Here is a 12,629-nt window from a genome sequence, read left to right on the forward strand (position 1 = left end):
ATATATATATATATATATATATATGCTTGTTTTGGTAGTGAAGGTGAGGTTAGAAGTATATGAGCTACTGATGTCATGAGCATTTGACACTGTCTCGCACAACATCCTTGTCTCTAAATTGGAGAGACACGGATCTGATGGTGGGTAAGGAATTGGCTGGATGGTCGCACTCCAAGAGCTGTGGTCAACAGCTCAGTGTCCGAGTGGAGAGCAGTGATGAGTGGTGTCCTCAGGGGTCAGGGTTGGGACTGGTGCTGCTTAACATCTTTGTTGGTGACATGGACAGTGGGATCGAGGCACCCTCAGCAAGTTTTCTGACAACACCAACACCAAGCTGTGTGGTGCGGTGACATGCTGGAGGGAAGGGATGTGCCATCCAGAGGGACCTGGACAGGCTGGAGAGGTGGCCCTGTGCAAATCTCATGGAGTTCAACAAGGCCAAATGCAGGGTCCTGCCCATGGGTCGGGGCAATCCCAAGCACAAACACAGGCTGGGTGAGCAGTGGATGGAGAGCAGCCTTGCAGAGAAGGACTTGGGGGTATCAGTGGATGGAAAACTGACTGTGTGCCAGCAATGTGTGCTCACAGCCCAGAAAGCCAACCGTGTCCTGGGCTGCATCCAGAGTAGTGTGGGCAGCAGGGCGAGGGGGGGGATTCTCCCCCTCTACTCCGCTCTCATGAGACTCCCCCTGCAGTGTCGTGTCCAGCTCTGGGGACACCAACAGCAGAAGGACACGGACTTGCTTGAGTGGGGCCAGAGGAGGCTACAAAGATGATCAGGGGCTGGAGCACCCCCCTGTGAGGACAGGCTGAGAAAGTTGGGGGGTTCAGCTGGAGAAGAGAAGGCTCTGGGGAGACCTTAGAGTGGCCTCCCAGGAGTGAAAGGGGCTACAGGAAAGTGTGGAGGGACTCTTTATCAGGGGGTGTGGGGATAGGACGAGGGATAGCAGTTCTAAACTGAAAGAGGGGAGATTTAGATTAGATATAAGGAAGAAGTTCTCTTCTGTGAGGTGGTGACACTGGCATAGGTTGCCCAGAGAAGCTGTGGCTGCCCCCTCCCTGGCAGGGTTCAAGGACAGGTTGGACGGGGCTTTGGGCAACCTGGGCTAATGGAAGGTGACCCTGCCCAGGGCAGGGGGGTGAGACTAGATGAGCTTTAAGGTCTCTTCTGACCCAAACCATATTATGATTCTGTGATAATACTATAAATAAATGTGACCTTTACCTACTTCCTTGCTGGTCGTCTTTTGGTTTCAGGGATCAGAGGAAACAGTTCCAGATACTGGTAGAAAACAAATTCTATGAATGGCTGGTTCAGACGGGGAACCGTCAGCAGCTGGATAGCCTCGTTCCACCTGCAGTGGGCTCCAAGCAGGCAGCAGGATAGCATTGTGTTCCTGTACAGCAAAAGGAAAGGAAGGGTGAGTAGAGGGCCTGTTTATCTTGGTTCTTCTCTATCTAGAAGAATTGCCCCATGTTTATGTGCGCAGTCTAGGCAGAGATGGAAGTAGTAGGAGGCTGTTCAGTGGACATTCTCCCATTTGGTTTTAGTTCTTATTTTGCAGAAAAAACCTGTTTTCAGTTTGAATCTGTTCCCAGTACTCAGCACCTGTCTTGTTCTCTGCAGGTGTTCTGTTTGGTTTGTTGGGGACATATGTGTGCCTCTGTAAAGGCAGATAGGCATATTGTACATAATCTGATGTAAAAATGTATTTTAATAGCTGCTCTTTCAAAGAGATCGTGTGTATTAATGTCTGTACTTACCTGTCTCACTTCTTGCTTAAGAGAATTGAGTGAGACTTCAAATAATTCTTGCTTTGTTGTGTCTCTTCCCAAGTACAAGTAGTTTAGGAGCCGGAGACAAGTCCTTATCATACTTTTCTGCCATTGCATGTTTCAAACCATTAGAAAGTTGGGTTTTTTCCTTTTCTTTAGTTTTTGAGTTGCTTTATCTTTGCTAGTGTTGGGAGTAAAATTTGCTCCTCTTGTTTTGTTACAGAGTTCTGGGAACAGACAGCGATACATGAAAACAGTTCTCGTTAAGACTCCGGCCATCCTGACTCAAGATACTTGATGTGGATCTGATGCCCAGCCTTAGTGTGGATTGGACAGTTTGCCTGGTGTAGGATTTTTTTTTATCACTACCGCATTCCCAGGAACGTGCTGTAACTGTTCTGTTGGTAACTGAGAAAGTGCGTGTTGCTAGAGGCTGATAAAGTATGCCTTGTTGCAGATCCTGTAGCAGGGAGGCTGTCATCATGGTTGGTGTCCATGGTGAGCAAGTGCCCAGCAAAGGAGCCCTTCCTGGTGCAGAGCTGGGCACAGGGCCATGCCCATCACCTGCACCTTCATGGTACGAGCCATCTGCACTGTTTTTATAAATGTGAAAAAGAAATGTTTGATCTTTTAAATGAATGAAATGCAATGGATTTTTTTTATATGAATATGGCACTTAAACAATGTAATTTCATGGAATTAACTTTCTTACATGTTTGCATTGTTTTGACAAATGTCAATAAAACAGAGTCTTGGATAAGCCTGGTACATGACCTAAGGAAAGAGTTTTACCTGTACAGTGGGTGTTAGGGGGACACATCTTTACTACTTGATGACATGTGAACTAGTCAGCTAGAGAAAAGTGCTAATGTATTAACAGCCATGGAGTTGCAGGTTTTGAAGGCTTCCCCAACACAGCGCTTTGATACAAACACTGCTTCCTACTGTTTATATTTCTTGTAAAAGAGTATCAACTTGAATGAGTACCATTCTCATGTGCTAGTGGAACCTGCCTTGGGTAGATGTGCTTGTAGCTGAGCATCTGAATAAGCTAAGCAAAACAAAAGCCTTGTATGGCTGACTGCAGGCAGCTGCCTTCTGAAGGGGAAGGCAGGGGCATTCAGTGCTCTGGTGCACACAGCTGTTGTGATGCTAGAATTTTCCTGAAGGTCTCTCTTGGCTCCTGGGGAGGCAGGTGATGCAATGCAAGGTGAGTTTATTATATTTAACTGACTTTTAAAGGAGGCATGTGTAAAGTGATCACAGTGGAGCTTTGAGATGTCCTAGTGAACATCTCAGCTAGGCTGGAAAGCTGCCAGTCAGAGAGGGACCTGGAGGGTTTGATTGACAGCCGGCTGAACAGAAGTCAGCAGTGTGCCCAGGTGCCCAAGGAGGCCAATGGCATCCTGGCTTTTACCAGCCCTGGCGTGGCCAGCAGGGACAGGGAAGGGATCTGAGCCCTGTAATCAGCACTGGCGAGGCTGACCCTCAATGAGTGGGTTCAGTTTTGGGCCCCTCACCCCAAAAAGTCCATTGAATGACTCGAGCGTGTCCAGAGAAGGGCAACAGAGCTGGGGCAGGGTCTGGAGCACAGGTCTGCTGGGGAGCAGCTGAGGGAACTGGGGGGTTTAGTCTGGAGAAGAGGAAGCTGAGAGGAGACCTCCTGGCCCTCGGCAACTCCCTGACAGGAGGGGGCAGAGAGGGGGGATGAGTCTCTGGAGCCACGGATCCAGCACCAGGCCCAGAGAGAATGGCCTCAAGCTGCACCAGGGCAGGGTCAGGCTGGCTCTGAGGCAGTATTTCTTTGCAGAAGGGGCTGTTGGGCGTTGGAATGGGCTGCCCAGGGCAGGGGGGGAGTTCCCATCCCTGGAGGGGTTGAAGAGTCGGGCTGACCCAGCGCTGAGGGATCTGGTGGAGTTGGGAACGGTCAGGGTGAGGGTCATGGTTGGACTGGAGGAGCTTCAAGGGCTTTTCCAACTGAGATCATTCTGTGATAGTGAACCTACCAGATCGCCTTTTGATAGGAACTAGATTGTGGTTGAACTCTGATCGTCATAATTTGACTTAAAAAAAAAAAAATTGGCCTCACAGCGTTCTATCAGTAAGAGCTGTAAGCAACACCACTAGGCAATTCAAGAACCTAAAATGGGAAGAGAAGGAGATGCTGCTGATCATGTCTTGTCTCAGGCTGTCATATCAGACTGCATTTAGCAGGGCTGTGGCAGTGTACATGGTGGCATGCAGAGCTGCTGTTGCGAGACTGCTTGTCCTGACAGATTTGAAATAGGGTCTGTGTTTCAGGCGCTGCTGTGCCAAATTCGTTTCCCTTTGTTTCGCTAAGCCTTTGGGCTGGTGCAGTGAATAGCTACAGAGGTGTTTTTTCATAATGCACTGGCGGGGGGTGTGGATGTACATAAGCCAGCAATCCTCGCCCTCCCCGCTCAGTGGGCCAGAGTGTGGCTAAAAGAAAAACTTTTGCTCAAACCTCAGACAGTGGTGCAAGAGTTTTGAGTTGAATTTGTGACACTAGGAGATATGGTCAGAAATCTGGGCATCATTCTTTACTATCCGATGTGTGAAATCACTCTCTTTGGGGGTGTGTGGCCAGACATCATACTTTGCCTCTATGTCAGGCACCATTTGGAGCAATACAGCTCAAGCTGAGGGTTTGCTATAAAAATACACAGCCCCGTTGCTGTGCACATGTTTCCATCGTGAGCTTTTGAAGCAGAGCCTCCATGCAGTGGCTGGTCTTTGCAAGCCTGTGGTGCCTGCCCTGAGCACATGTTGACCATTTCCTAGCTACATCCTTTGCTGCATGGGAACATTGTCTGATAAATATTGTGTTTCTTCCTTACACATGGGGGTGGGCCTTTTAGAGCTAACAAGGATGCCTTCTTGTTTAACATGCTTGAAAGGGAGAGAGCAGCCAAATTGCCCCCCGTCTTCCAGGACTTGGCAGGGGGCTGCGTGTTTTGAGTGTGTTTGGCAGAGTTTTGGTGTTCTGACTCAGCAAATGATAACAAAGGGAGGATGGCAAAGCCTTCCTTTATTCCATAATCCTGTTTGCTTTTCTGGAAATCGGCTATAGCCTCAGAATCACTGACTCAATTTTTGGATCCTATTCTCATGACAAAGCGGCTGTCTGGTTTAAAACAAGCCCATTATAAAAAGGGTGCCTCAGATCCTGGCTGTTTGTAACAGCTTCTGACGTTCCTCCAGCACTGAGGAGCTTGGTTGGAACAGAAAATGTCCAGAGCTGGAACCAAGGTAGGTTTATTTGCAGCCTATACATGACTGGCTAGGAGTACAGAATTAATCAGGGGTAAGTTGTGGAGAAACTTTGGTATCTTTGTTCTGCTGACAGCCTCCCCCTCTGTCCGTCCCCCTCTGTCGACAAGAGGATATGCTTCAAATTCCAGCTCAAATGGAGGAGGGAAGCTGGAGCTGAGCCCTCCCTAGTCTTTTCCCAGATCTTGGCTGTTACTTTAGGTGTGGCTCTGCGAGAGGATGGAGTCGGACACAGTGACTGGTGAAGGGATATTTTAAGATGCACCAGGACCTGATGCCTTGTAAATTGGTGGTGGAGGCTGCTGTGGCAGCAGCAAATGTGACGAGTTGCATTTGCAGAACAGAGTCTCGTGGAAGGCTTCCTTGGGAGGACCTGAGTCCCAACACCAGCGGCAGCTGCCACGTCCCCCTTCCGTGGTGGAGCAAAGGGTGTGCTGCGACAGAAGTGAATGATGACCCTAGCACCAAAGGCAACAGCATTCCCCAAGGGATGCGAACTGGCCTTGGGATTTGGTGGAATCGGCAGAGGTGAATTTAAACGAGATGGAGGTAGACCAGAAAGCTCAACTTCAGCTAGTGGTGTGCATCAGGTGGAGATCCAGCTCTAACGCTGCGTTCTTCAGTCTTCAAGTGAGCAGAGCCCAGCTGGCTGGTCGCACAGAGCTTGGTGCAGAGTTGGGAGTGGGCAGGGATAAACAGCTGGGAAAGGAGTCAAGAACTTCGGGGTAGCAGCCAGCTTCCCCGCTGAAGCAACTGTTAAGAGGTAGTGAACAGATATAAGTCTTTCCATTGTAGAAGCTTTGCTTGTGGGTTATGTTCCTTTTAACCAGAGGAGACTGTAAGACCCAAGAGGGCAGAGGGCTCAGAAGCAGAGTGGTTTGGTAGGCGCTGGCCGATGCTATGGAAGATCTAGATTCAGTCTCTGCTTCTCCACACCTTTTGTTCTGTGATCTTTGCTCAAAGTGATTTGACTATTTCTGAGCAGTCTTTAGAAACTGAACACAGGGTGCTGCTTCCTTCTAACTTGGTGGCTGTCAGATAGCAGTGGTACAGTCTTTATGTACCTGTGCATAAAGAAGGTGCTGGGGAAACGTAACTGAGTCATGCTCGAGTCTCCTGTCCGCTTAAAGAGACTTAAATACGTGCTGCTGTTACCCTTGCTGAGAGCTGTGTCCCCTGTGAGCTTGCTACAGGGAATTTGTTGATGATGTGCTGCTGTGGTACAGCAAAATGTCCAGAGGAGTTAAGTCAGTGAAAGATGGGAATCTCATCTTTTCTCTATGCCATGCTCTTGTCTAGCACGTTCCAGGGAGAAGAAAAGGGCGAGGGAGTGAATTACGCACTATTTCTCACAACCTAAGCAAGCGGTCTGCCCTAGGGAGGGGTCACTGCCCCCATTCTGCTTACTTAGAAGGCAGTGGGCACTACTAGTTATTGTTTACAGTTATTCTGTATGAGTTTCCTTCTAACAGAGCTGCTGTTGGGAAGAAATATAACAACTGCTATGAGGTGGCCAAGGGAGTAAGAGTTTTATAGTCCTGTAAGGAAGATCTGCTATGGCAAATATTATCTGCCAGGTAAGCCCCAAAAAAGCAAAGCTTGGGCAGTGAGCGAGGGTTAGTGCTGCAAGCAGAGCAACTCAGTGGTTTTACTGAAGGAAGGTGATTTGTGTTGGAGTAAGATGTGACTGAAATGAACCAACGAATCTAGAATGGAAATCCATAATTCACTTGTTGTTATCCTGTGGGTGAAAAACATCATTCTGGTCTGTTTGTGCCCAAATCACTGGAGGAAAGCTGCGAAGCACTGAGTGTGAAGGTCTGAAATGAATTGAGGGTGTGTGCAAAGAGCTGGGGTGGAGAATGGGTGGGCAGGAGCCCTCTCCTTGAGTCTCCCTATAAATGGTCTAAGAATAAAACAATGAACAACACTTTTGGTTGGTCACTGTTCTGTGGGCATGGCCATGCTCTTTATGTGCTCTCAGATTTCTTTGGCCTTGTGGCTTTATAAGTACAGGGAAAATACCCTCCTAGGAACACCAGGTAGCTTTGCCAAATTGCAGTTCAGTAGTGTTAGGCTGGGTGGAGAAGGAACACCTAATGAGCTTTTATTTTCTATTACAAAATTAAAGGCCAACTTAACCAACTTTGTGCACAGTTGCTGTGATAAGAAAGAGAAGCTGGTTCTGCTGAATACGCAGCTCATGCGGGGCTAGGACTAGAGGTGATGGAGACTCACTCCTTTCCCAGTGCCAGCCATCCTGCTATGAGGCAGGAGCAGGCATCCCTCTGCCTGGGTGGGGTGCTGCCTGCACAGAGACCAGACCTGTGGTCTTACAGGCATTGGGCAGAGTTCGCTACTGACTGTGCTGGACGCTCACTGCATGGACAGGAGTGGGACTGCAGATCAGAAGGGGCTGCAGAGTTTGGGGAGTGAGGTTGAAGAGAGGGGGAGCTCATCAGCTGTCTCAGTGGAGGGCAATGGCCGAGCTGCAAAGGGTATTACAGGGATGCTGTGGCTTTCTTGACCACTGGCTTCAGGAAGAGGACTTCTGGTGGTGAGTGACTGCCGAACGTCAGTGAGCAGGGCTTTCTTTGTTGCCTCTAGGGCTGGCAGATTTTTCAGGTGATAGCCTCTAGGGAGAAAGATCCAGAAGCAGGATCTGTAAAACAACAACAGGATTGTGGCTGGCAAGGGCTGACCAACACAATTAACTACCCATTGGGTAGCAGTGTGGGAAACCAAAAGTTGGTCATTTTGGTGCACACCTTTTACAACCTTTATTCGCTTGCTGGAAAGATGGTAGTGATCTCCCAACTCTTCATTTCACTGAAGCTGGGAGGAGCTTGCTCAGGAGGGAGAGACGTGGGGAGAGGTTGTTTTGTATGTTCTGACTGCTTCGTAATGGAAGACCAGTCTCTTGAAGGTCAGAGGAAAATCTGAGCAAAATAACATCTTAATAAACGTCTGCCAACAGGCCATAAGGCCAAGGACATAAATCCTTTGGCACGATTAGTCTGACTCCCCAGATACTTGGTCAGGTTGGTGGGATATACTGACCAACCAGCTCTAGGAAAACTGTGGCCAACATTTTTTTAACGCAAAGTGAATGAAAAAAAATACAGTGACTGGGTTGTCCTAGATTTGAGTCTTACCTCCTGGGTTGAAAGTGTGACAATGAATGGTATTTTAACAGCAGTCATGTGAGATTGGTACCAGTAGCCAAAGCACCATAGGTGAAGCACAACCAGCTAGGAGCAAAAGGTGATCATGTATCTTATTACTCAAGATATGGAAATACTATGGAAAATATGGATTACGGAGTACTGCGTGTTAGATGTTCAAATCACTGTGGCCAGAAAAATTATCTCCAGAGCATCTGGGGGAATTGGCTGAGGCAATCTCAGACGCTACCAAATAACTCGGCAGCATGTATGGGGCTGATGCCATACTGGAGGGCTGGAAAAGGTGAAATGTTGTCTTGAGTATCTACGGCATTGGATCAACCAACTTGCACATCAGTTGATTCAACGCAAGGCTCTAGAAGACACTGGAGTAAGTAATCAAACTCCTGTTAGGGTGGAAGATGGGCTGGTGATTGGGTGCAGCTGAAAGTGATCTATTGAGACTGATTTGTGTCGAACTAATGTAATTTTTGGTGTGGTCTGGCATAACAGCATCATAAGCAAGCAAAGGATATAGTCAAAATAGACAGGATGGTTTGAAAACCCGTATTGCAAAGAGCGGCTCTTGATGAATAACAGTCATCTGGAAAGATGTAAAAATGGGGCTGTACAAAGAACTGGTCCAGGTCTAGGGCTTGACAATATTTCCATGAAGGGCTTTCTGAAGAAAGCACATGTTGCCTCTCCAGGGCTGTCTGGGTTGGTGATACCTCAGGCAAGAGGAATGGGATTTGCTCACCAGCTCTTGAGAAGATTTTGAAACAGGTTGTGATCAAGTAGGGAAAAAGCACAGCTAAGCAAAGTGCTTTGCAGTGAGCTGCCTGGCTGTAGAGCGGCTCTTGGGAAAGAAATGTGGTGATGGATTGGAAAATTGTCACCCATATCACAAAGTTGCAGCAACCAAAGCAGAAGGAAGCCAACTGCAAATGCAATCCTCGGATGTCTGAAGAACTGTGCTATCCACCATGTAAGTGGAGTGCTCCTTTAGTTTTTCTTGGCACTGGTAAAGCTTGTGTGATGTCCAGTTTTTGGCATTGGCTTTTTCAAAAGTGATCTGTGGACTGTTAGAGTGGGAACAAGGAGAATGATTGCAGGGCTAGAAGACACGACCCAGGAGGAAAGAGACCTCACCATGCCCTTATCAATACAGGTCTAACTGCAAACAATTGGTAAGCCAACATAAATGAAATGCTGCTTAGTACGGTCCGTTGACTATTTATGGCTCCCTTGGCCATAATTTAGTAACTACTGATCTAGAGAAGGTGGGAGGGAAATGTTTTAATAGAGTTTTCTTGCAAAGAGGAGAGGGACTTCACCAAGGGAGCTTTGGATTGGATTGAGACAGAACTAGATGCTGGGAAGGGCAAGAAAATGGTGGCAGCTGGAGTCTCTGGGGCCAGACTGGCTGCCAGGATTTGTTGGGATGCAGTTGATCCTGCTCAGTGGTTGGGCTTGGTGACTTTTTTTGACATCTTGAGGGCTCTGTTTTCAGATATTTCATGCCATGATGTGGCTAGAATATGGATGCAGGCATGTGCACACACTGAGTGATGAGGAACCTCCCTGCTTTCCTTCCTCTGCTTGTGTTTCAGGTCACCTTCTATGAAGACAAGAATTTCCTAGGTCGTTCCTACGAGTGCGACGGCGACTGCCCTGATTTTCACACCTACCTGAGCCGCTGCAACTCCATCCGTGTGGATGGGGGCACCTGGGTGGCCTATGAGAGGCCCAACTTCTCTGGGAACATGTATGTTCTGACACACGGGGAGTATCCTGACTACCACCACTGGATGGGCCTCAATGACCGCCTCGGCTCCTGCAAAGCCATCCAGATAGTGAGTGTGACCTCTTCCCAAGGGACACTTTAATTTACACACCTATCATTAAAGGGTTTCAGCATGCTTGTGGGTGGCCCCCATCTTCCTGGAGACCTGCAGGAGCTCCCTTGGAGGGGATGGCTATAGGGGGTTTGCTCCTGAAGCCCTGCTCTGGGAATGGCAAGGTGTTTGGTGAGTGGAGAAGGTAAATCTCTGCCACTCTTGACTGCATTGGGAAAAAGCAGATCCTTTTGAGTGCTTTATAGGTGAGTTTCCATAGGGACAGCAACGTAGTTTCATCTGCATGTTCCTTCAGGGACTTCAGTGTCTGGGCAGGTCGCTCTGAGGTTTGCCTCTTGCCTTGCCCCCTGGTGTGCTGCCAACTGATCCAAATCTGGTGGTGGGCACAAGGCTTGTAACAGTGGGGTGTAGATTTTGCAGGAGCGCTCATAAGGGGCAGTTTGTTTGCCTCTCTGGCAAGCCAGGGCTTCCTTCTGATATGGGGAACTGAATCCCAGTATCACTAAGCCCCTCTGGGCATGGGGAGAGCAGCCTCAGAAGCAGCTCTGGAGTGACCAGGAGAGGGAAGGATGCCTGAAGCCTTCCTTGGGCATACTTGGAGCAGCCTGGTGTCTCCTAGTTTTAGGGGAGCACAGGGGGATGTATGTCTCCCCACTGCAGCATAGACACTGTGTTGATCCCCTCCTACCTGAGGATGGGGAGAAGCTTCCGCAGCCTCCAGCAGCGCCTGTCCTGCAGGAGATGGGGTAAGTGTAGGTTGATAGTGAGCAGCGTTTACACCTTGTGGAAGTTCTAGGAGGGAGAAAGGGACAGAGGGAACGATCCCTTTGGGAAGCCTGTGGGGAGAAGCACCCTTTAAAACTGGTGGGTATGGACATGTGGATGGGGTGTGTACTGGGGTTGAGATGCTGCTGCTGCTGTGTTTTTGCCAGCAGTGTGGCAGGCGCTGGTGGGCACCTGAGCATCGCTGGCTTGAACAGCACAGCCATGGATTCCCATTGCGTGAGGCAGGTGTCACAGCTGAGAAGGGCTTTTGCTTCCATGTCTGGAGGTCTAAAGCCACTTTGAGCCTGTTCTGGGTTTGAGCTAGGTCTAAATCCCTTTGCACACGGCAGGGAGAGTTTCCAGCCAGTTCAGAGTGCTGATCTGACATAAGAGATGGAACCGAAACACACGAGAGGTGTAACAGCAACACAGCTTCCTCCATCAGGATGAAATGTGGAGGCCTTGTCCTGCAGGTTCACCTGGTGCTGGGCTTCCCCTCCTGCACCTGGGGAGGTTGCACGAGACCCACTGCTTGCAGCTGGAGGTCTGAGGGCCCCGGAGATACCGTAGAGACCCCGCAGGGCTCGGCTGGGGCTAGCAACGAGAGTGGGCTCGGGCGGGTGGGGGAGGCAGAGGAAGACGGTGTCCAGGCAGCTGCAGATTAAAACTGCCGCAGTGCCTTCGGGCAACGCAGCGCTTCAAATCACAGTGGAAAATACCCGCGCTGTGTTTGCCTGTAATACAACCCAGCTGGGGTCACCAGCTCATTAAATTCCTCGTTGCCTGGAGGAGCGGGGAGTGGAGGGGGTTCATCTCTCCTTCTGATGCTCACGTGGAGTGGCTGAAGGGCTCAGGCCAGCAGTGGGACGGGCAGGCTGCCTGGGACAGAGAGCCTGGCGCTTGCTGATGTGGTCTCATCCCTCCCTGCAGCCTGTGAAACTGGGGCTGCCGTGGGGGTTTGAGCTGAAACGGCTCTGCTCCAGCTCGGTGGTTTTGTACCCTCTTTGTGGGCAATGCTGGCTCAAGAGTTGTCCCGGCTGCCTCCCTGCTGTGTTCTTGGGGCTGATGTGAGCTGCTCAGCCCTGTCTTGGTGTGCTGAGGGGTAGTTTGTACCCGATTGGAGTCTGACCATGCTTCATCTCTGCTCCCATCCACTGGCGACTGTCAGAGCCGGGGATGTGTCGGTGTCTCCCTCCAGTGCTCTGCTATTTTTCTCTCCTCTTTTCTAGCCAAGTGGAGGCCGGGGCCACATCCAGGTATTTGAGAAGGGAGATTTTGGCGGTCAGATGTTCGAAGCCACTGAAGACTGCCCTTCTGTCATGGAGGAGTGGCACATGCGTGAGGTCCACGCCTGCAGAGTGCTGGAAGGCGTCTGGGTTTTCTATGAGCATCCCAACTACCGGGGCAGGCAGTACCTGCTGCCCAAGGGGGAGTACCGCAAACCCGTGGAGTGGGGAGCGGCGAGCCCCGCTGTCCAGTCCTTCCGCAGCATCGCTGAGTGAGGCAGCCCATTGACTGGGCTGCTGGAAGCCGTCAATAAAAGCAACTGAGTCGCTCAGCTCAGCCTGTCCTGTTTATTCCCAGGGTCTGCGTGCGAGTTATCCTGCCACAGGGAAATGGGTGTGGAGCTGAACCTTCTCTTTGCAAAACACCCTCCACCAGCCCCAGTTGCCTCCATCTCTGCTGTCCTCCAGGCTGGCCCCATCCCCTCCCCTCCATCCCACTTGCTCCTCTCCAGGGAAAAGCCATCCTGAAGCTGGAGCTTGTGCTCCAG

The 12,629-nt window shown here is 49.9% G+C and overlaps 2 protein-coding genes across 3 annotated transcripts in view; both read left to right on the forward strand.

The window, feature by feature from the left end:
* Positions 1-1,410, forward strand: part of TBCCD1 (TBCC domain containing 1) — a gene marked incomplete at its 5' end in the record, with an annotated part of 8,646 nt that extends 7,236 nt beyond the window's left edge. Inside the window, one exon of the mRNA XM_026855386.1 lies at positions 1,258-1,410. Within this exon, the coding sequence (XP_026711187.1) occupies positions 1,258-1,387 (130 nt within the window). The remainder of the gene's footprint in view (positions 1-1,257) is intronic.
* A 2,264-nt stretch (positions 1,411-3,674) lies between these two features.
* CRYGS (crystallin gamma S) lies at positions 3,675-12,414 on the forward strand. 2 transcript variants are annotated; one of them, XM_026855547.1, is made up of 3 exons: positions 3,675-5,046; positions 9,845-10,087; positions 12,085-12,414. In XM_026855547.1, exons 1-3 carry the CDS (start codon positions 5,026-5,028, stop codon positions 12,355-12,357), a joined length of 537 nt encoding a protein of 178 aa, XP_026711348.1. In that variant the 5' UTR covers positions 3,675-5,025; the 3' UTR covers positions 12,358-12,414. The 2 variants fall into 2 exon arrangements, with proteins under 2 accessions (XP_026711348.1, XP_026711347.1); XM_026855546.1 differs by having other exon boundaries at positions 3,675-10,087; positions 12,085-12,402.
* Positions 12,415-12,629: the final 215 nt, after the last annotated feature.

The sequence above is a fragment of the Athene cunicularia genome, assembly GCF_003259725.1.
Source record: "Athene cunicularia isolate RWA chromosome 9 unlocalized genomic scaffold, athCun1 chr9_part2, whole genome shotgun sequence".
NCBI lineage: Eukaryota > Metazoa > Chordata > Aves > Strigiformes > Strigidae > Athene > Athene cunicularia.